The sequence below is a fragment of the Cricetulus griseus genome, chromosome 2, assembly GCF_003668045.3.
Source record: "Cricetulus griseus strain 17A/GY chromosome 2, alternate assembly CriGri-PICRH-1.0, whole genome shotgun sequence".
Taxonomy (NCBI): domain Eukaryota; kingdom Metazoa; phylum Chordata; class Mammalia; order Rodentia; family Cricetidae; genus Cricetulus; species Cricetulus griseus.
This window is the reverse complement of record NC_048595.1, coordinates 64,969,802-64,994,498: the sequence shown is the minus strand read 5'-3', so window position 1 is coordinate 64,994,498 and position 24,697 is coordinate 64,969,802. Positions and strand designations below refer to the sequence as shown.

Here is a 24,697-nt window from a genome sequence, read left to right as displayed (position 1 = left end):
TTGCACTCCGGCACTTCAAGGAACCACCATGTTCACAGGTCTCTAACATTAGTGGATATAAATATGTCTTACCAAATTACGCTTTTTTAATGGGAGAAAATAATAATAGTGGCAGAAAGAAAACATCAGTGCGTAGCAAGTAAGAAGCTCAGTGTAGAAACACAACTGCAGAAAGAGCCAGTGGTTGTCTTCACCCACACAGTTGTTTATCCTGGAAAAAAAAAAAAGACAGAGAGAGAGAGAGAAACATGTAAATGTTAGTGAGATGCTCATGTCAGGGTGGTGAGGGTAAGCCTGTCCCAAACCTAAAAGGCAACTGTTTAAAAGACACACATTTATCCAGCTAGAGTCTACAGTCCTCTAATTAACAGTAGCCCAGTGAGGCAGGAGAGCAGACACTGGCTGTCAACAAGGGAAGAGGAACACAGCATTTAGGCCACTGGCCAAAGGCTACTTGGTTAGGAGAGAATGAGACCAAGAGGACAAGGAGAACCTGTCCCTGGCATTCTCACCCTCTGTAAAGCATCCTAGCAGATGAGAGCAATTTGAGTACTACAGGAAAAACAACTCAAACTTGCTACCTGAATAGAACTGCAAGGCACACAATTTTCCTTTTATATTTTTACTTTATAAAAAAATTTATCCTTGGCTGCTGAAAATAAAAAATGTATTCAAGACCACTTACATGTCCTCTCTGCCAAAATAACAGTAGAGTCTAACTCAGAAGATGATGATGCTATAATCATAAACGGCCAAGGCTGATTTAAAAGGAGTGTTCTATTGTTAGAAAATTAGTATATTTTAAGATTCCATAGAAAAATCTAATTTAAAATTCCAATACAAAACAATTTTTCTCAAAATTCTATGTTTTCCTTTCAAAATAGGACTATATTTTCACAAAGTGGGGAGGGGGGAGAATGTGTGTGTATGTGTGTAAATACATTTATATTTGTGTGTGTGTGTATCAAGTTCAATTTGTGCCTTTTAAGATGTATACTTTTGCATTGTTTTTAAAAATCAAACAGAACTGAGCTGAAATCCTGTGGGGGTTTATCTTAGGCTACAGGACACATACTTGGTAAACAGAACAATTCAAAGCTTTGTTATCTTCAAGAGAGGCTTTAGGAAAAGTTGCTCACTCAGGCCAGAAAAGGCTCTCAGCTGTTGCTGCTCCACCTGTAGTGTGATGTTTTACTTTTGGGGGGACCCACTACCCAACTCCCAAGTAACTCACACACGGTGGCTTATTCTTAGTTATGAATGTCCAGCCTTAGCTTAGCCTGTTTCTAGCCAGCTTCCCTTAACTTAAATTATCATATCTACCTTTTGCCTCTGGGCTTTTTCCCTTTTTTACTTCTGTATATCTTACTTTCACTCTTATGCCCGTGGCTGGCTGGGTGGCTGGTCCCTGATGCCCTCCTCCCCTCTTTTCTCTGTTGCTCTTCCATTGCTCTTCCTTTTCCTGGCTCTCCTTTGCCAGCCCACCTATCATTGCTCTTGCCTCACTATTGGCTGCTCAGCTCTTTATTAGACCATCAGGTGTTTTAGACAGGCAAAGAATCACTTCATAGAGTTAAACAAATGTATCATAACAAAAGTAACATCTTAAAATAATATTCCCTAACACCACCCCTCCTCTCCTTAGCAGGCTCTGAGACAGCATCTAAGGAGCCCTGACAGGCACAGAGCACTCTAATGCTCTGTGTTTCAACTATTTAGAAAGAATGTCAGAGACAAAAAGAAAGACCTTGAGGCATCTGAGAGCTCACCATTGACTCTGAAGTTGTTAAAATGCTACAGTTTTGAGAACTTTAAGAACCCCTGTTTCAAATTAATACTGTGGGCACACTCATTTGGACAGCAGCAGAGCTATGTAGGAAATTCAACCTAAGAAATCTACAAGCCTAGATCTGTCAACCTTCCTTACTAATCTCCAATTTCTTTCTACTCCCCTCTCCTCCCACCAATACCCTGAAACAGACACCAGAAGCAAGAAGCCTAGGGACAGAAATATCTCAACATCATGCTTCAAGTTAAAGGGTGCGTCATTTCTTCACCAACAAGCTAGTCTTTACCTCTTAAAAATATGAGTATTAACAGGCACATAGCCCAGATGATTTTTTTAAACTTTAAATTATGGCATTTTCCTGTAAGGAAGCATTAACTCCTAACTAAAGCATGAATATTTACTATCTTTTTAGTTGATCAGGAAAACTAATACAAAAAAAAGTGTTATGAATTTTCAGTGTGATTATCACTCATCTGAATGCAGAATTCACATAGTATTTTTTCATGTACTATAATTGTGGTTATACCACTGATGTTTAGAAAATTAATTGAGAACTGATCTATTTAAAATGTGAAGCACACTTTTTGAACACTGTATGTCATAGTAAACAGTATCCTATAGAAGACTTAAACAATTTTAAACCTGAAGTGCTTTTATTTAAAATGCTCTTCTGTTTTTTTAGTCTCTGGAAATCTATTTAAATAAACAGTTCACAGTTAAAAAAAAATTTAAACTAAAAGTTTGCTAATTAGTAATGCTATCAAAATGTCAGTAATAGATAAGGAAAAGTTACCATAATAAAGTTATCATAAATAAGGTAAGTGAAATTGATTAGCATCATCAGACAAAAATGAAGTGTCTTCTTTAGCCAACTGCAGTTAAATAAACTTTCTTTAAGTTAAAGAGGGCTATTATATAGTTAACTTCATATATATGTAGATGCATGTGTATACAAACATACATATATAAAGTGTTATATCAATTTATAAAGTTCTATAGCAATTTAAATATTTAAACAAGATCCAATGTTAGAGAAGCAGAATTAAATATAGTATCTTGCTCAAAGATTTCTGTGACAGCTTTGAAATGAAATACAATAGATTCACAGAGCATTTGGGTTTTGGGTTTTTTTTTAATCTACTTTTAAACAGAATGTCTTTAAATATTACAACAGAGCCCCCTATTGACCAAAAATATTGTCAGTTCCACAGAAACAGCTAATTAGCACTTACATATATCCAACATGCACAAAATGTTAACAATGTCTAAAGAGAAAATACTATAAAAGGCATAAGGAATGGAAGGGAGCTATCTGAAAAGTGTTCCTCAACAAGTAAGGAAGCAGTGGTCACTGTGGCTTAGAACCCCCAGTAAGAGAAACAGCTGTTAGGTACGTGCTTCCACACAGCTGACAATGTACCAAATGCTCTGCACGCATTGATCCATTGGATATGAACACCTTATCCTTCTGTATTTTTGGGTATGTGTTAATTTTGAAGTTTTCTGCTTATATGTCTTGTTAGAAAAGATAAATCTCTACAGATAATTTACTCTGGGACTTGCAAGATCCATTTTTATTAAACAACATTTAATGGAATGACTGAAGTGTTATTTTTGCTTAAAACTGAATGGTTCTCAGATTATTCATTTTTATTTTCATTAAGTAATACTCCTGCCTCAGCTCCTGAGTGTTGGGATTACAGATGTGTACCAACATACTCAGATGTAGGATAAATTTCACCAGCAGTCCTGCTGCTGTCTGTAAGCACTGACGATCACCTACTTACCAAGGACAGTGGTGGTCCATCCTCCTTACACAGTGGCCACAGCGGCTGCAGTGATGGGAGCGCTTTGGCCTCATCAAATTACACTTGTTGCATAGCTCCCACAGCTCCCGTTCTGAAAAGAACAGACCATTTAGGAAGAAGGCACAAAAGTGATGCTAAGATGCTGAGACTCAGTAACAACAGCAAGTGATGCTGAGACTCAGTAACAACAGCAAGTGATGCTGAGACTGAGCAACTGCTACTAAATCCCACGGGGAGTCTTGAACTCATTTCTCCAAGACATTTCTCTTTTTTTCTGAGTCTCCAAAGTAGTCAAGCACCTTTGGCATAAATGCCACTATATACGTTCTGTGTTTTTAAATGTTTCTATTTTAACATTACAAAAAAGATACCATTATTTCAAAGTAAAGGACAGACAGCATGGTTCTGAAAAAAATCATGAGTGTAAGCAAAATCTTATAAAACCCTAAACACAACCAAAACACTAGAATTTTATTTAAGTCAGTTAATTTACACATTTTTTTTTTTTTTTTTTTTTTTTTTAGCTGAGAGCACTAAAGAAGAAAAAATACTGAGTCTTACTTTCAGTTGAAACCAATCTTATAAATATGTCTCTAAAGCATCTTTCTTTGAGACAGGGTTTCTCTGTGGCTTTGGAGGCTGTCCTGGAACTAGCTCTTGTAGACCAGGCTGGTCTCGAACTCACAGAGATCTGCCTGCCTCTGCCTCCCAAGTGGTGGGATTAAAGGTGTGCCCTACCAACGCCCGGCTTAAAGCCTCTAATTTTTTAATATTAATAAATTAATTTTGAGCATGTGTATTAGGAGCAGGTTGGTGGTCATATTCGATTTAGAAGGCACCCAATAGAGAAGTGGAGGTTAGAAAAACCATTAGTATTAAATGCAAGTAAAAAGATGAGTTTTGTTTTCATGAGACAGGGTCTTACCACTATGCAAACCAGGCAGGCTCTGAACTGCCAATAGTCCTGCCACAGCTTCACTAGTACTGGAATCAGCTTTTGCCTATTTCCCAGTTAGTAATTTCCTCTGGGCTTCAGGAAAATAGTGTACCATTATAAGTGTGCAGAAGTAAAGAGGAAAGGGGCTTTGTTTTCATTACAAATAGTTCTAATCACATCCATAAAAACTATTAATTCATCTTTTGATAAAATAACTGCTTCCTTATATGAGATGCATATTCCTTGCGGTTACTAAAATGAAACTTTACCATTATAAAATTCTTAAAATTTCAGCTATCAAAAGATAGCACTACTATCTTCATAATCTTACAGTCGATGGACAGACATCACAGTTCTCAGAGTGACATCATCCTATATAGTGTGGCCCTTGTATACAGTGGGAATCACTAAATCCCTACTCAAATAGGAAAGTTAAAATTTATAAAAGAGATTCTAAATGTTTCTAAAAGAAGATGACACTGTGGGAGGGGAAGGGACAGGAGTAAGAGGATGGGAGATGGGGAAGAGGAGAACATGAGGGGTCAGGAAGGCCCAGGTGGGGGAAGAACAGAGAAGGAGAGCAAGGAAAGAGACACCTTGATAGAGGAGCCACCATGAACTTAACAAGAAACCTGGCACTAGGGAAAGGTCCAGGTAGACACAGGGATGACCCCAGCTAAGAATCTGAGCAATAGTGGAGAGGCTACCTTAAATCTCCTTCCCCTATAATGAGATTGATGACCACCTTATATGCCATCCTAGAGCCTTCATCCAGCAGCTGATGGAAGCAGAAGCAGACACCCACAGCTAAACACTGAGCCCAACTCCTGGAATCCAGTTGTAGAGAGAGAAGGTGATGGGCAAAGAGGTCAAGACAATGCTGGGGAAACCCACAGAAACAGCTGCCCTGACCAAGTGGGAGCTCACGGACCCCAGCCAGACAGCTGGGGAACCAGCATAAGACTGAACCAGGCTCCCTGAATGTGAGTGTCAGTTGGGAGGCACTGGCAGTCTATGGGGCCTCTGGCAGTGGAACCAGTATTTATCCTAGTACACAGATGAGTTTTGGGAGCCCATTCCCTATGGAGGGAAACTCTCTCAGCCTAGATACATGGAGGGGAAAGGAAGGAAGGGTGTGTGTGTGTGTGTGTGTGTGTGTGTGTGTGTGTAGGTCCTGCCCCAAATATTTGACAGACTTTGATGATTCCCCCATGGGAGGCCTTACCCTCCCTGGGGAGTGGATGAGGAAGTTGGTGGGAGGCATGGGAGGCCAGCGAGATGAGGGAACTGGGATTGGTATGTAAAATAAGACTGTTTTTAATTTAAATACAAATTTATTTTTTTAAAAAGGTGACAATAGTGTTCAATTTTCTAAAAGGATGCCCTTTTTAAATTCTATTACTTTGGTTTAATGGCTGGGACTAGATCAGCATACCTCAATCTTAATAGAAATGTCTGAGGGAAACTGCTGTAGAAATTTTGAAAGCAACAGGTAATTAAAGGAAAATCTGAATCAAATTAACTACCTTAAAAATCACCTCTTACAGTTCCTTTTTTAATGGAAACATATGAGAGATACAACATTGCAGCGGATCACATCGAGCTAGCCTCGCTACTGCACACAGGATGGAAACTCCTGAATAGTGGCTCCAGCCCAGGTCCCAGCTGCACTCAACAGCAAACATCTAAACCTGACACTGGCAATTCACACAAAGCAAGCAGACAGAGGGAGATTCTTCACAGTGGGCCAATTTCTACAAAAAGATATTATAAAAACTTTCCAAATCAGTCCTTTAAAACACAAATACGTTTTTATTCTCTGATGAATTAGCATATAACAGTCTACTGGGAATCGATACATTGTTCCACATATAAAGGCCTGTTTCTGGAGGGGAGAGGAACTCTGCTGCCCAAATCAGGACTCTTAACTTACCCCACCTGTAACTCCTTCTCACTGGAGGAGTTTTTATACAATCCCAGTTATATAGGCAAGTAAGTTTACAAAGCAAACTTTTTTGATGAATCACAAATTGTTTTAAAGCAATTATTTGGTTTACACATGATATTGACATTTAAAGAATTTCATACCAATAATACTGTGCCTCTTTGTTTTCACATAAAGAAAGAAAGCTTTGATGAATATTTGATAACTACAAGACAGAAAGCTTTTAAATGTTTTGCAGTTGATTGATACGCTGATTTTATAATCTTCAGTGCTGAGAACACTGTGTATAAATACATAGCACAAAATGGCATATGAACTTCTAAAGCCATTTCAGAAATTATTGAACATTCTGTTATAATCCCAAGCCAAAAGTCATTTAACAATTTTTTAAATAAAACTCAAGTCAGAAATTTAAGCAAAAAATATATATTTTTTTCTTGAAACATCTTGCTATTTAACCCTGGCTTGCCTGAAACTCACTATGTAGACCACGCTGGCTTGAATCTGTGGGTGATTCCTCTGCTTCTGCCTCCTGAGTAGTAAGGTTACAGGCATGTATCACCTCACCCATCTCTTCAAACAGCAATATTTAATATTCAACATTCCAGGACGATAAATCCAAAGATATGTTCATTTGATACATGCACACAGAGAAATGAGATAGGAAAATATTAAGTCCTTGTGAAAACTTTGTATGTACAATCAAAAAACCCCTACAGTTCATACATATAATAATACAATAACCATGACTCTGATCCTAGGTGTTGCAGGCGGCATTTACTAGGGGAAGGCTGTGCAGAACTCAGTGACATTACCCACCACTCAGTGCAAGCAAGTGCTACCAGAGGCACCTCACATTCATCATTTGAGTTAAAATTAAGTTGGCATCATTTTTACTTTAGCTCCAGTTTTGCTGACCCCCACATTCAGTTACAGGACCCACAGTTTAAGAAGCTGGGGCCCAGGCTAGCAGACTAGCAAGCTCCAGCATGCAGAGCACGCAAGTCTATTCCTTTACTGTAAAAACCAACAACACTTGTGATTCTGTATTACAAAGCAAAGTGTTTTAAACTCTTCTATTTTAAAATAATACAGCATGTTCTTTCAGTAGTGGCGTGAGAGTGTCCTAAAGCAGACTATGAAGAGGGCCACATGTAAACTGGACACTTTCAATGAATGAACTATATGACAGGTCAATTACCCTCAACAAAGCAATTTTTCAAGAGCTCAAATAAGATTATTCCATGAAATATGAAAGTGATAGTGATATTTGTAAGTTAGGTTACTGTTATACTTGTTATTTCAAATATACATGTGAATGATTTTAATAATATACATGTATAATAACCTCATTTGACTATTACATCTACATGCTTAAAGAGTTTAAAATCAAATTCCAAGTACCTTCTCCCTTGTGCTTAACTTTGCCTCATATTTAATGGATCACATATATGCTAAAGGTATTCTTTTTTAAAATTTTATTTATTTATTACACATACAACATTCTGCCTCCATGTATGCCTGCACGCCAGAAGAGGGCACCAGATCTCATTACGGATGGTTGTGAGCCACCATGTAGTTGCTGGGAATTGAACTCAGGACCTCTGGAAGAGCAGCCAGTGCTCTTAACCTCTGAGCCATCTCTCTAGCCCCAGCTAAAGGTATTCTTTAAAAAAAGACCAACATCTAGATGAGAGGCAGAGGCTAGCTAGTCTGGAATACTCCATGCAGCCGCAGAAACAGGACACCCTGCTTCAATGCTTCAATAAAGCAGGTTATTATCATTCAATATCTTATTCAGTAAGAAATGAATCTCAAAAGTTGTCCTCTGCCCTCTACATACACACTGCAGCACATATGTGTCTGCAAATGCACACCTATTCAGCTCTCTCTCTCTCTTTCTTTCTTTTTTAAGAGAGAGACAGAGAAAGAGAAAGGAAGGAAGGAAGGAAGGAAGGAAGGAAGGAAGGAAGGAAGGAAGAAACTGTATATAAAATAGTTCTAGGTGATTCAATAAAAAATGGTTGATAACTTGTAAGTATTATGGCTTTAAGTTTATTTTTCTGAAGAATCAATCCAATTATATGAAACTGTCAAACCGTCAAGATTTTTCTAAAAAAACCATGACTATATTTTCAATATCTGTCATGCTGTATTATTTTCCTATGTTAATTTCGCAACTTTTACTAAGTTAAAAAGCATACTTACAAATACATCAGATAACCAGTGCCAAAAGTACATGACAACTCCAATCCTCCCATAAAGATTATAGTAAAGGTGAATGACAAAAGAAAAAATTTAATCCGTATACACACATTGTTAAAAAGATGACAGTGACAGTTCCAGGTCTGACCTAGGCCAATCACATTCCTACCTCGTTCATCCGACTCAATTATCATAAGAATTATGTGATATGAGACTTTGAAAAACAATAAAATGTAATAAAAACAGTGTGTTCATTTGTTTAATTGGGTAATGAAGAAGTTCTTTGGTCTCTTAGGAAGAAAGCTGCCACCATCAAGTAAGACAAAACAAAATGTGAATCCCCCTAAGTCAGCAAGATTCCCTGATGTCCTCTATGAACATCTATAAAGATAAAATGACAATGCAGTGGTTTTATATACGGACTTAAGTCAGCTCACAGACACTATGATATTCTTTATGGGGCTGGCGAGATGGCTGAGTGATTAACAGCACCTTCTACCCTGCAGAGAACTATGATTCAGTTCCCAGCACCCAGTTTCAGAGAATCTAATGCCTTCTTCTGGTCTGTGGTGCACATATGTATGGACGTATGCAAGATGCTAGCATGTGCATACACATACACATACACATACACATACACATACACACACACACAGAGAGAGAGAGAGAGAGAGTCTGTAAAAACATATTTGTTTAGTGTTCAAGTGTTCATTACTTAATGACTTATTTTTTAATTAACTTATTTGTTATTGGTTTTTTTCCCCCTAGTGTTAAGAGTCTGAATTTAGAGCTTTATTGGTAGTGGATTTGTTGGCTTGTTTGGATGGTTCTTTGAGAGAGTGTTTGAGTGTATGTGTTACCATGTACTTCACGCTGGGCTCAAACTCCAGATCCTCCTCAACTAGACTTATTTTTTTAATAATAAAAACTCATATAGAAATTGAGATTCCCTGATGTTCATGCTTGGATGAGGTTTGATTGAAAAGGCCTGTGTATTAAGAGTTTGGTTGCAAACAGGAAATGGTAACGCTGACAGACTCTGAGAAAGGCAGGCCTGCACTGTGGTGGGGCTGACCTCAAAAGGGTACTAACCTCCTAGAGCAAGTTCTCATGAACCTCTAGCTCTCTGTTCTGAAATGTGATTGATTGTTCTTGCAAGTATCTCTGCCACTGCTATCCATAAAGATGTGACACAAAGAGTGCTCAACCAGAGCTGAGCCAGTGTAGATACCACCCCCCATCCCACCCCCGTATCTCTAGACTATGGGTTCAATGACTCTCTTCTCCATCAGTAGTCTGCCTGGGTTACTTTACTACAGTGACACAAAACTACACAGAGAACTGGATTCCAGGGTAGGACTGTTACAATAACTCTACTGAGAATGTGCAGCTGGTTTTAGAACCAGGCTTCTGGAAGAGTTTGGGAGAACACACTAGAAAAGCCTAGAATACTGTAAGCAGGGCCTTATGGGAAATTCTGGAAGAGGTTCTGGAGGGAGTTAATGTTTAATGGAGAATAAGGAAGCCTTCCCATGTCAATGTGTGCTAAATAAATCTTTTCTTCACAAAACTTGCCTGCCTTGGGTATTTCATTATAATGACAAAAACTTAGCAATGTGCCTATTTTTCTCTTCTAAAATTTTAAGATCTAGCAATTTAACTGTGTAACAATTTCACAATAGTTGAATCATGGCTACTCCCTTGACGCCTTTTATGGACTATCTATGTCAGGAGCCTATAGATATTTGAGTGTTTAAACACTGCAAACAGAAGTGTTTAACTTCTCAGAAGCCAGTCCAGAGTTATAAAGGGCCTGTTTCTTTGTTCTGGGGCTACTGGACTTCAGTTTGAAGCAGCAGCATATGAATATAATATAGGCATCTTTCAGCTACACTGCCTGGGAGGAAAAGGATTACAAAGTACCACCCTATCTGTTCTCACCCCCAAACAAATGCAACTTCTAAGAGACCACACTGCTACTGCTCTAAGTGAACAAAATCTACATATTCTATACAGTGCTACAGCTACACAAATACCAATGTAAATCTCAATCTGTGCATCAAGTAAGGTTCTGAATGGCAGGTCTCAGAAAACAAGAATCAGGACATCTGGGGGGCTTTGTGTGGTGACTTGTCAAATCTCATTTCACATGGAATTGCTACTTTGGTTCCCATACTCAGTTACACATTGAAACCATGAGGAATCTTTCAATAAACTCACACCTGTATCAGTGTCCAAGTATTCTGATTTAACTAATACAGGTTGTGGCCTGAACACTGAGATTTTTTTTTAAAGCTCCCCAGGTAATTTGAAAGTACAAATTTGGAAACCACTAAATTACTATAGAAAATGCTCTGCCTCCAAAATAGACTACAAAAATATATAGGAAAGTACAGAACTCGAAAAGTTAACATAGACATAGTAAAATGAGCTCAAGAGAGAGAGATAAAAGTGAGCTTCTATTATATCTGATATATAACAAAATAAACAATTCATTTTCATTTTTGTGGTATAAATGGTTATCTGGCAACAGAATAATAAAAATTATCTTTAATTGGTATCAGAATCAAAAGTTTTCCATTTTTCATCAAGTTGTTAGAAGCTACAGAAGTCAGGAAATAGTGTTTATAACACTGAAAATATTTGCTATAAGCAACCTAACAATATCACATGGTGAAAATCCTGTTTCTCAGCTATTTTGTTTCATTTATCAGATATTTATTTGTTGTATGTGGAAGACTCTTCTGGAGACTAAAGATACAGTTCACAACCACACACAGAAGGTGAAAGAACCTATATGTTCAGAATATATATGGATCTCAGGAGTGAGGAGAAAAGAAGAGCCACAAAAGGAGGCAGTGGGAGGGGTCTTGCAATTGAGGCAGACATGTTAGCAAAGACTTCAAAGTGGGTTCAAGTGATTTACATAAACCATATATTAAAAGTAATAAGATGTGTTAATAAACATAATAATTCTAGCATCAGCAAAGTGGATTAACCTAAAGAGAAACCTACCTGCATGTGGGATCTTGGGGTTTTCAGGAAGTCTCCCAGGATCAGTTAAGGAGGCCCTCACTAAGGCAACCAGACAAAATATAGAAATGCCATAGAATACTGTAATATGAAATTAAATAGAGCAATTAGTCATTTACCCTTTAAAATGTTTTATCAACAAGCACAAAGTTTAAAAAATGCATTTTAACCAACCCCATCAGGATAACTTTATAAACAGACTAGATATTAAAACAAAGAGCATTTATTTTACTCATCAAATAGCCCTGCCAAGATGACACTACACCAATTTAAATATGATTTTCTAAAATAACTGATAAACTTAAAATAAATTAGATTCTTTCATACAGTGGCCCTCGATAATGATAAATAAATGAATGGACTCATTTAAAAGAATCAAGACAGCATTTAAAAAGTATTCTACATTTAACCTTTCATCAACTCTATCTTTAAAATTATTCTAAATTAGTGATATTCAATTGCCTCCTTTGATGTATCTTAAGAGATGTACTTCAAAAATGAAGAATTAGAAACATTTGAATGTTAAAGTAACCATAAAAATAACATTAAGGAGCAACTGAGATTCAGTCATTATAATTACACATTTTAAGTTAAAACATGGGCCTTTTGTAAGGAAATAAAAAGCCAACATACTGAACACATAAAAAGGAAACAGTGCTCACTGAATGTGTGTGTGACTGTAGTGTAGGTGTGTTTGATGTACATCTTACTACAGAGCTCAGGCTGGCCTAGAAGTCACCATTTTCCTGCTTCAGTCTTCTGAGTGCTAGGACCACTGGATACATGATCATATCTAGCAATATACATTAGTCTTACAACATGTACAATAGGAATTACAATTTCTTTTATAGTTCTTATGATATCAAAATGAGGGGATGCTATAGACATGATGGATGATCTCATGAGTCATTTTTAGGACCATGAAATTCTCATCTACCAGTAATATATCTCATCCCCTTCCCTATAATATCTCCAATTTCAAACCAGGCACAATGATGCATGCCTGGGACTCCAGCATGAAGAAGGCAGCAGAAAAATGGCAACTCTGAAGCCATCCTAGATTACAGAGGGAAGCCCTGTTTCAAAATATCAATCAATCAATCAATCAATCATCTCCCATGTCTGCAGTTAAATACAAAACAGAAATAGAACTGTTGTCAGGATTTTCTCTTGAACAAAATAGTCTTCAGATACTTCCCAGAGGGAAATGAATGTAGATGTAGTATCTTAACTCTGCAAGTCCAAAAAACTATTGTCTTGTACAACTGCAATTTAATTAAGAGGTTAGCAGTACTACTGAAATAGATATTCAAATCACGGAGACGCCGCTGTACATCAAAACATTCACAATGAGAAAAAAATCTTTATATAAGGTAATAAGACTTAGAAACTTACTTATTATTAAAATGCCTGGAATATGTCCTTCTTCATAGTGAGGAAAGAGGACAATTTTGGGAATTAAAACAATATTGTATAACCAGACAAAGACAATCAAACCCATGCAGCACCAACCATGTGGGTCAACAACAAAGTGAATCCGAAGCCCCATTCTGCAGTCCTAGAACTGCCTGCCAACCCACAGGAAGACAATCCTAAGAGAGAGAAAAGGGAAGGTTACTACCATGGAAAAATTACTCAATGAAAAACTGCATCTCTGGAAACTACATTTACTGAATTTCCTTTGTATACTGAGGTCTCAATAAGAATTTAGGGGAACAAAGAGAAAGTTCACTAAAATCTTCAAATAATTTAATTTTAATTATCCATTATAAATCATCACTATTAAAAGTGAAAATTGGCATGATCTGCTCAAATGAAGATACTTTTTTTTTAAATCTTAACTACAAATGCTATATTTAGACACAAGAGAAAAGAGTGAATATTCCACCAAAAGACATGTACAAAAGTCTTGGCACTTTAACCAAGAGGCTAACATCACAGACTCTAAATCTGGTTTTCTTACAGTGAAAGGGGTATGTTCTATCCGGAAAGGAATTTGAACCTCTAAAGGGCCAAAAACATTCTGTACCTTAATCTGGGTAGTATTTTGTGGGTATATGCAAATGTAAACATAAAGACTGTATGTGTACTTAAAACCACAATGAAAAAGTTTATAAATCATTTTAAAATGCTAACACTAAGTGAAAGTTACAAACAGTTAAAATGATTAAAATTTATGGGATGAAGCCCAACTAATCTCATTACTATCAACGAAAGAAGACTCCTGTTTAAATGGGACTTTCATTCAGTTAAGAGTTAACAATCAGCAACAGATCCCCCATAAGTCTCCAACTGAGCTAAAATTTCAATCAGAAGTGATGTCCATCAAGTGACCTAAAATATATCCATACTGTAGTAGGAACAACTTACAAAGGTTAAATAATAGTTTACTGTAACAGTCTTGGGGCATCTCTGACATAAATTATAATGGTAAATAATAAATCAGGCCAGTCATCCTCAAACTTTCAGCAAATCAGAATCATTTAGGGAGCCTAAAAAAAAAAAAAAAAAAAAAAAAAAAAAAAAGAAGACAGATTCCCAGATCCCATTCCAGGTCCACTGAATAATTCCTCACAAGGCTCAACATCATCCCTGTGCATCATCAAGATGACTGCTAGCGCAGTACATGTACTTGTACCAGTGGTTTCCTATACATTGTAGATACAACTATTAATAAGGCATGATCTTAAATCAGTTGTTCTCAATCTATGGGTTGTGACCCCTTTGGCAAACCTCTATCTCCAAAAATATTTACATTAAAATTCATAGCAGTAGAAAATTAAAGTTACGAAGCAGCTATGAAAATAATTTTATGGTTGGGGTCACCGTAAGAGGAAGTAAAGTTGGCAGCATTAGGAAGGTTGAGAAGCACTGTCTTAAATAAACAAGTCCAATTGGAAAGTGTCATTCAAAAGGGTTAATTTATTATGATAAGTTCCAGATCTGTGAACAAAGTCATCAGTGAATGCACAGAAGATGGGGCCTAGTTACAACAGGATTCAAGAAGCAGCACTTCCCAAACAGATACAAACTGAGCGCAACCTTAAAAAATGAAAAGTTATCTTAGCAAAAAAAAAAAAAAAAACACTGCAAGAGTACTGCAAAGAGAGGCAAGAGCAGGGTGACTATGACTGAACATCACAGGAGGAGTCACAATCTGCCACCAAAAGTCACAGTGCCTCCCAGGGACAGTATCTGGGGAACACAGAGAGGTTCTATCATGAGGGAAACAGAGATGTCATTTAGAATGCTCGAACTTTATTCTTATGCACAGGAAAGGTATTCAAATGGGGGTTAAGTAAGATTTGTACTTTATTACACTCTTGTGCCTAAAATTTACTATTAATATTTTCACACACCCCCCTCGTATTAACTATCAAGAGCTACAAGAAATGACAGAGGCTCTGCCTCCCAACATACTCAATAGTATGAACTTCATTTGCCTTTTCAGCCTTCAATGCTTTGGTTCTACTCAGGATTAACAATTAATTTCATATGCTAGAGTACTGTCTGGCTCATTCCTACTCTTGTTAACATACAAAACGGAAACAAACAAATCTGCTAAGCATGTAGGAAAATTATCAACTATTCATCTTTTGAACTCTGTTTTTTTAATTCCTTTAGTTTTGAAGCAACAAATTTTTCCTATTAATAAGAGATCAAGACGGGCGCTGGTGGTGCACGCCTTTAATGCCAGAGGCAGAGGCAAGCAGGTCTCTGTGAGTTAGAAGCCAGCCTGGTCTACAGAGTGAGTTCCAGGACAGGCTCCAGGCTCTAAAGCAATACAGAGAAACCCTGTCTCGAAAAACAAAAACAAAAAAACAAAACAAAAAAAAGATTAATCCCTCACAACAGAAAGTACTACAATGACAAAAGTCATTTAAGATGGGTCTGTTTCCCTGTAAATGGAAAACTCTAAAACAGCATACCCAAGAAGACTGACCCCAGAGAAATTCAACAAGTAACACGCTGTCAAATACTGAAAACAAATACCTGATTAGTAAAAATTAGCGACACATGATCCTTACAGTAGGCTGGGAGAACAGTGGTCTTCCGAGAACCCACAGCTGGTTCCAGCCAAGAGCCTGTGATGGGTAGAGTGGCAGGATCACTCCAGTGTGGATGGCTACCAGGTGTGGCCGATGGCTGGACAGAAACTATTACACACTCTGAGCAACAACCAAACTCAACAGCACTGGCCAGGCTTACCAGCAGCATCTGCTATGTACTTTCATTAGCTGGAGAGCCCCACATGCTAATTCCTATATTAAATATGAGCTCATAATCAAACTTTGAAGTGACTAGTTGATGAACTGGTTTGTCAACACTGGAGATTGCGATCTGGTGACTATACTTTAGTATAGTGACTAGCTTCATATTGATGTAAATTACTACAGCACAGACTACTTTTAAATAAATTACAATTCAACTGTAATAAACTGCCCTGAGGAAATATTTACAATGTTCAATTTATCCTGACAGTATACGATCTTTCCTTTCTTGCCATTTCAGGCACCTTTAGTTCACCACCAAAGGGAAAAAAAAAAAAAAAAGGTTTGAGTCATTGAGGCAAAAAAAAAAAAAAAAAAGAAAAAAAAAGAAAGAAAAAATGACTGTATGACTGAAAATTGTAATATTAGAATGAAAATTTTAGAGAAAAATAAGGATTAGCCAAAATAGCTAACAAGAAATGAAGTCAAACACATATTTGCAAACAGTTTTCTATGACTCTCTACTTTAGCTAAAACTGGTTTTACTACTTACTATTTCCCAAGTATGAGATACATTCATCATTTGCTGTTCATGTCTGAAGTCTCCCCAGCACTCTGCTTACTGTTTTCATTTAACTCACTATCCAATGCTACTACCAATTTCCCACCAGGGAAAATTTAGTTGACAATGACCTGTTTCCTTGTAAAGGTCAATAAAATCCAACTCTGTAAGAAAAGAGCCAGTGATGTTAAACTCTTGGAGGAAGGATGACCTTCACAACCAAGACCCACAAATACTGACTGACCACATAAAAATTTAAGATTCTGCTCTCAAAATACACCAAAAACAAAATTACAAACAAGGCATTCCTGGGAAGAATATTATAATGTATGACTGATAAGAGGCAGGCAAAGTAAATACATGAGGAGGCAGCTCACAAACAGAAAAAAATCTAATGCGGAGTCATTACTGCTGAGGAAATGTGGAGTGACTAGGCAGTTTTTCCTGTTGAGAAGGCACAGGGAAAAGAGCACCCCATACATTGCTGACCTGCATGGAAGGGAATACAGTCCTCTTGAGAGGGCAATTTGGCATACCCATCAAACTGTGAAAGCCTTTAGCCCAGCAGTTTTATTTCTAATAGCTATGAAAGCTCACTCACAAATGTACAAAGTGGACACAACAAGGATATACAGAGATACAACACTTTTTGTAATCATAAAAATCCAGTACCATCTATAACCTTATTGTAGCTTCATCAAACATTCTTCAAACTCAGGAAAAGTACATTTAATTGAGGCATTCTGTGCTATGTTCGTGTCGTTTTACAAAGCCAAAACTATAAGTCAATCCTGAACTGCAGTTAATAACAACCTGTACTCAAGTATGAGGGTGAGGTTCCTGGTGTCTGCAATTCACTTTGAAACAGAACAATAACAATAAAGTTGACTGACAAATGGGCAGAGGTTCAGACCGTCAGTTATAGAACCTATGTGATGGCATTCATGTGTTACACCTCCAAATTCATTTCTATGTTTCTGTTTGAATTTTTCAAGGTGAAAATTTGGGGGCCCAAGTTACAGGACAGCTTGTATAGTAGTTTTTTTTGTTAGGAAAAATAGAAGTGATTTGTACATACAGTACTGTTTCCTAAAGGAAACTAACCAAACTGCTAACTGTGGTCATCATGATACAGTGTACACGGGGTCAACTCTCATGTGCTGTCTGAGCTCACTGGGAAGCTGGCTCTGCAAGATGGCTTACACCCCACTTCAGATGCAAGCATGTTTATGTCATATGTCCTCCAAAACCGAGGAGGGACTGTCCCATCTAAGTCTGTGACAAGGAGGGAAGAAAACTGCACAACAGCCTAAAAGTAAAAACACTGTCCCTGAGAACAGCAGAAAGTGAGCCATCTCCAACAGAGGTTACAACTGCTCATCACGGTAAAAATACCTAACTCGGGATGGGAAGCTCAGCCATGGGCAGACCATCCATGGAGAGAAAGCTCACATGGGAAGTACAGTTGATTGCCTCAACTTCCCCAGTGCATTTCTGCTTGATTCGGCAAGCCCATGGCTTGAAGTCACCCATGTTTGCTATCAAAGTGGAGCTACTTCAGTCATTCGTCACTACTGGATGTTGCAAAATCCTAATTTGATGATGTTCTTCTGTCAAGTGGCTGCTTCTCTCTACTCACTACTTGATATTTATTCTTTTCTTTTGCTCACTATACTCACTCATTGAGACTGAACACATGGCCATCACATCTTTAGACCCCACAAAACACATGGCTGACAGAGTAGTGAGGAAGACGACTTTTATGTTTTATGTACATACTTATGTTTTCTTCTAAATTTATTAGTGAAGGCAGGTAACTCTAAATTCTTCTCAACCAATTGGAAAACAGAAATAGCCTAAAGCATAGACACCAATGACCTTATAAACAAAATGTTTGAGATTTCTCACTTCAAATTAGTTTGTTAATATAATGCAGAAAGATCTGCATAAAGCCATGTAAGATTTATAATTTAAAAAGATATTTCTGAGGGTTTTAATGAAAAAAAAGTCTTATTTAAGAAAATACACTCCATCAAAATTTAAAATAAAAAAGTCAAATAAGTCTAAATTGTCTTTAATTCTTCATAGCAAATGGACAATCTGCTAAACACAAGATTCCAAGGCCACACTATGTCAAAAAAAGCAAACACTTTCCCACGAAAAATCAAATGCCCACTTACCACTTGCAAATTCACTGAGATGAGCTGTAATTTTTCTGGCACTTGCATTTAGAAGTGGTATCTTCTTGAGTCATTCTTTTATTTATTTCTTTATGTTACTTATTCCATCATCTGGGCCTCCCTTCATTAACAGTTCTCCGTGAGTACCTATGAATAGTTCAACAATACTTTCTCACAGAGATAAAGACAGTGAGCAGGTAAATATCCTGAGAAAATGCCAATAACTAAAAGTGTTCAAATCAGAAATAAGGCGATCCCACCCCCAGGAGCACCAATGGTCATTATTCCTGGAAGCACTCTCTATGAAATCACTCAGTTCCCATAAAATCAAATGATCGTGTGTGCTGCATTTGGGCTCTTCTGAACTTCCTTAGCCACAAAGCACAGGGTCACAATGCATTCTGAACTCACTTGGTAAGAGTCAGGATAATAAAGATCAAAATGTGAAGCTAGAAGTTTCTAAGCATGATGAGTAAATTTAAAATCCATGTTTCATTTAAAATTTTTAACAAAAAATTTATCTTCCTGTAACCAAACCACTGACAGTCAACCACAAAAGTGAGTTCCTATAGTTCAAATGTTAAAATGTAATATTACAAAAAGCTCTACATAGGAAATACCAATTCACTTCTTTATTCAACCAAGTCATTAAATATACACTATCTCCTAGAGTACTGATGTTAAAGAACCTCAGGTCCTCCGGCAAAGCAGCAGGTGTTCTTGGGCACTGAGCCATCTCTCTGCCCCCACTAACTCTAACCAAGCTTAAAGTGGTCTCCTTCCCTTTGCCTTGGTCTTGGGGACCAAGTATTTATGACAAACTTGAAGAGCTGCTACCCCTCAATGGTAAATAAATGAATTCTGGGGTTTTTTTGGGGGGGGACCTGAGAATTACATGTAGTGCATTTTGAAATATTACCAAAGTCAATACTGCTCTGGGGTGGCTTCCTCTGACTAGCACTTTCTGTTAGTCACATTATTAGGAAAGAGTACAGAATAATCACCCATGAGTCAAATCCCAGGCACTTGGCTTAAAGTCAAGGAAGACATCACTCTCTGTGGAATACATGTATTAGCCCCTAAATCTAGAAGTTAGGGGATACCAATATCCCAATTGTATATAGAACAGTTAACATTATAGAACATTATATGTCATAGAACATTAACATTGTACATCTTTAAGAATATAAATAACTCATTAAATAACTTCAAATACACCACAATTAAAAAAAAGTTGCAGGAGTGTATCTTTAAAGACACCCATAAGGCTATTTTGACTTTATTCTACTCTAAAAATTAGTTAATCATAGCAGTCAACACTAAAATACCAGTCTTTAGCTGACTCTAGGAATCAGCCAATAAGCTAATAAAAATTCTAAAATATCACAGATAGTGTATTTACCAACAAAGGAGACCTAACTCTAGTATGGGCATTAAACATAAGGAGCTAGTGTCAAATTGTGGCACAGCCTCTTTTCACTTTCCAAGCTTCACTGCAAAACAGTGATATTAATGCCACACTTTAGAGAAAAGCTGCCTAGCAAGGAAGCAGCACTGCCCAAAGGTAACTTGAAAGGAAAGTGAATTAAAGGTAAGTGTTGCTTCTAACTTTCACAATTACTAGATAAAAGTATCCCTGCAACCCAACATTAAAAGTTGTACTAAAATTTAGCCATCCACTTTCTACTATGTTTAATACCAAAGCCAGGGAATTATTTGTCATAATAAACCCCAATGAGATGTCTCAGTGGGTAAAGGCACCTGCCATTAAGCCTGAAGACCTGAGTTCAATCTCTGGGACCCACATGGTGGAAAGAGAACCAATTCCTGCACCTTGTCCTCTGACTACACAAATTCGCATGGCAAACGTGCACCTACACATACATGCATACGTACACATTCACACAAGATAAACAAGCTGTCAGGAAAATCCCTTCAGTTCCTGCAGTCTTGCCACTAGCATGGTATCGAATTATCAGTATGCAGAAAGGAGGCATGCCACATGCTGCCTGATATATTTTGAAGCAGAAAAAGAAAACTACAGGTTTGATCTGAAACAGTCCCTACTCCAAATCTCAAGTACAAAGCAAGATGACAAACTAGGGAATGAAGCGTGGATGGAAATCAGCACCTGACTTCAGAAGCCGGTGAACACGGCCCACCAAGGCATTCGGGGACCCAGTTCTCCAAGAAGAGGTGGAAAGACATGTGGGTGCAGCAGTGTCCAAGTGTATTGCCATTGCACCTCCCGTGGTGCCAAGAATTCACTCTGTGGGAGGCCTTCAGTCACTGAATTTGAACAAACCTGAACATAAGCTGTTGCTCTTCACATGTATTTGTTACTCTGTACACTGGCCTCACGATAACGTACTTCAACACTGAGCTAGAGCTACACAGTGCGATAGACTCTCCCGACAAAAACATAACTTGGAAGACAGAATGGGAGCCACTAAAGACAGACTACTAAACATTGTCTCAGCCCGCACAAAAGTTCTGTGGGAATTTTCACTGAGGAATTTGGGAGTACAAGAACACAAAAGGCAACATCAGTGTAGGGTAGCAGCAGGTTCAATAAGAACCTTCCCCAAAAAATAGCACCAGGAAAAAACGTGCAGATAAAGTAAAAGCCAGAAATGAAGAGGCCAAGTAAGGTCCTTCCTGAGTGTTGACCAGGCATGTTCTTCCAAGTGGGAGAGTGAATAAGCCATAGCCCTTCAAGTAGCCACTGGGCAAAGTTAGCCTGTGACAAGAAAAACAAGCTAGATTAGGTTGCCCACACTTAGCAGGATTTACCAAAGCAGGTATGAGTTAAGTTCACTAGCAGTAAATGTTCCTAATCATGAAAACCTGCTGCTGAGCGGTGCACGCCTTTAATCCCAGCACTCGGGAGGCAGAGGCAGGTGGATCTCTGTGAGTTCGAGGCCAGCCTGGTCTACAGAGCGAGTTCCAGGACCACCAGAGTTACACAGAGAAACCCTGTTTTGAAAAACAACAAACAAACAAAAGGTACAGTTTACTGGGGACTCTTAACTAACAAATCATAATCCTGACAAGACAGGAAGGAGGTTTCTTTCTATTTTTGCTTTTCATCCTCCTTTCTTTTCTCCCAGTGACAGTGATCAAACCCAGGGCCTTGCTCATCCCAGGCAAGAACTCTACCACTGACTGACTTAGACACATGTAAGTACACACGCATATACAGGTGCATACATATATATGCGCACATATACAGGGAGAGAGATCAAACATCAATTTCAATAAGAGCCATTTATACACTGACTGTTCCACTAGATGGTAAATGGGTGATCTTCTATTTCTAGAACATTTGAAAAGTTGAGTCTAAGCCCTAATATTTTGTTAAATAATATAAGAAAGTCTACATGCCTTCTCTTTCCCTATGCTGAAAAAGTTTCCATAGGATCCATGTGGACATTCCCAGAGTTCTGTTTCTTTACTAATATAGGTGGTTTCCAATTGTGATTCTGAATCACCCACTATGAATTAGAGAAATCAGTCAGTGGGAAAATAAAGAAAAATGTTATGATCGACTGATTTCCCTTTGTCTGGATCCTAACTGCTTACACTGATGTGTAGATACTTAGGTGTTTATATTTTCTTAATAAAACAAAACATACCTAGACATCAGTTTCTCTTGAACATGTACTATTTTATTTCTTCCAGCTATAGCTCCTAAAGTATTAACAGAAATCTCCAATTTGAAGATATCTAGTATAATTCTGTTTTATACTCAAATTGAACTCTGGAGTTCTGGTACTACAAACGTATTTACTTTTTTTTTCCCATGAGATAGATGATTTAAATGTACCCTCACCGTGCCAAAAGGTGTTAAACTAAAAACATGGCATTTGCAAAATAAACATGGAAAAGCTTTAAAAACGTTTCTTGGAGAAGTTTAGCCTGGCTACCTAAATATATGGGTGAAAAAATAAACTGGATCCCTGACCTACTCATGACCCCACAGCTGGATAGTACAGAAACCAAAGCGAATCTGGTTTTTCTTTCCTCAACTCCAAATCGTATTTGTTTTCTTTCCAACTGATTTCACACCTCTTCAAAAGCTTTACTATTGAGAGAGGGCACAACTAAGGTAAAACAGAGGACCCCTCTGAACTTTATCTTTGAATCTCAAGCGCTGGAAGAACTTAATGAGATACTGCACCAAACCCTTTCATCTAGGAATGGCACACACTAAGCAGTCATCAAATAGTAAGTGCTATTATTATCTTTTACCACAAAGTAGGTAGTGAATTTTTTTCGGGGGTGCACATATTAGCAGTGGGTGGAGGACCCATTTGACAAGCCTTTTAAACTTACGCTTAATTACCCTTATTTGCCCTTATTTTGGGCTGCAATTTTACACTATGATTTATGACCCACCCACAATGACCTTGATTTTTTTTTCCTCCTGTACTTTTATGAACTGCTAGACTGCAGTATTTTCAAGTAATAATCGGCCAGGTCCTTTTAGCCCTGAAGATACAAACATCTTCCACTGACTCATAAGGGATCTTAAAATGTGACCCAAATACAGCTCGAGAAAGACCATAAATTTTAAACGACCACTGCAGTTTAAGTCCAGGTAGCGATTACAGAGAATGGTAACAAGTGCAAAGTGCTGCCATGCGGAAAGCCATTTTCTCAAAACCACCGGTGTGGCCGAGGGACAGGAGAGAGAAGGTCAATGGAGGTGCACAGTTTCTCCAGGGGATCCTCTGCAGCTCCGCACCAGCGACCTCGAAATGAATGAAACGCGCGGCCACACCGACAGCCCGGGCCCCGGAGGTGCTAGGAAGCCGGAGTCCCGGGGAGAACTCGGTGGATTTCTCTCACCACCCCAGTCAATTCACCCGGCCCGGGAGGGGCCGCGCGCGGCCTCCGGGAGGGATGCTCCGCGGCTGGTGAAGGACCGCCCGCCGGCCCACACTCACCGCCGCCCGCTCCGCAGTTCTCCGCTCGGCTCCGAGCCTCCGCCGCCCAGGCCGGGCCGCACTCCCCTTCCGCTTCCGGGAGCCGCGGCGCCGGGACCGGCCGAGTGGGTGTCGGCATGCCCGCGCGCTCGCGCGGAGGCACGGCCGCCGTCTCCGCTTCGCGCCCCGGAGCTGCGATGGGAGCCGCCGAGGGCCGAAAGACCTGAAAGCGCTCGGCAGCCCAGCGCTGAGCCTAGCAGGCTTTCCTCTAAGTTTACCTGCGCCTCCCTGTCCTGCTGCCCAGGCCCTGCCCAGGAGATCCGCCCGTGTTCCCACACCCTCCCTGCATAAGAGCACCCTTAGCTTTAAGCAGTGTTCTCATCATCCTTCTATCAGGGGGACAGACCTTTGTCCCTAGTGACAAGTTATGGATTTCCATGGTACTTTGCTTCAAAATTCAGTCTGCAACATTTGATATCAACAGCATTGGATCTTATAGGGAATGCCTAGGCTCCAATGTACCTGAATTTTAATAGGATCACGGGTGACTCCTATCAGTACACCCCAAGGTAGAAAAGCATCGTGTTCAGTATGAACGTGGCCTTTAGACCCTCTGTTGGGATGACCTAGTCAGTCAAGTTTTTCCAATTCTTGTTGGCAACCTAAATCTTTGTATACATTTCAGGAGATCTCTGTAAGTTGCCAGTTTTCCAAGCAGTGAAACCTAGAAAGAAATTGTTGGACTCGGCAGTTCAAATAACCCATCTCCCCATCTAAGTTGTTCCCTCACAAACGCCTGAGATAACATGACTAAAACTTTCTGCACCTCACTCCAGCTCCTAAAACAGGGCTGTGGGAAGCTTACACTGTTCTGGTGTGTGGAGCTAGGCGGTTACACCTGCATGACCCGAAAGGGACATACAGTGTGGTGAGGAGAGAAACTGCTTGCAGTAGGAAGTCTGTACTTCTTTTTGAGTAGTATTGAAAGCCTTCCAAATGGAACTGTTTCTGGTGGTACCCAATTACTCAGGTCCTGGGATAACAGCTGTACTAACTCCAAACTTTCCTTCCACTAGCTTGTGTCATTTTCCGTAGAATC

General features: G+C 38.7%; 1 protein-coding gene across 5 annotated transcripts in view; it reads right to left on the bottom strand.

Annotated features, from left to right (window-relative positions):
- Positions 1 to 23,781, bottom strand: part of Zdhhc21 (zinc finger DHHC-type palmitoyltransferase 21) — a 55,595-nt gene extending 31,814 nt beyond the window's left edge. Inside the window, exons 1-7 of one of the 5 annotated variants that reach the window (XM_035439829.1) lie at positions 23,620 to 23,781; positions 18,671 to 18,817; positions 13,113 to 13,309; positions 11,700 to 11,798; positions 6,960 to 7,052; positions 3,577 to 3,688; positions 73 to 211 (exon numbers count right to left, since the gene is read on the bottom strand). In XM_035439829.1, the coding sequence (XP_035295720.1) occupies positions 73 to 211; positions 3,577 to 3,688; positions 6,960 to 7,052; positions 11,700 to 11,798; positions 13,113 to 13,266 (597 nt within the window). In that variant the 5' untranslated portion in view covers positions 13,267 to 13,309; positions 18,671 to 18,817; positions 23,620 to 23,781. The remainder of the gene's footprint in view (positions 1 to 72; positions 212 to 3,576; positions 3,689 to 6,959; positions 7,053 to 11,699; positions 11,799 to 13,112; positions 13,310 to 18,670; positions 18,818 to 23,619) is intronic. The other 4 variants (XM_035439831.1, XM_035439830.1, XM_027400203.2 and 1 more) reach the window with 4 other exon arrangements.
- Positions 23,782 to 24,697: the final 916 nt, after the last annotated feature.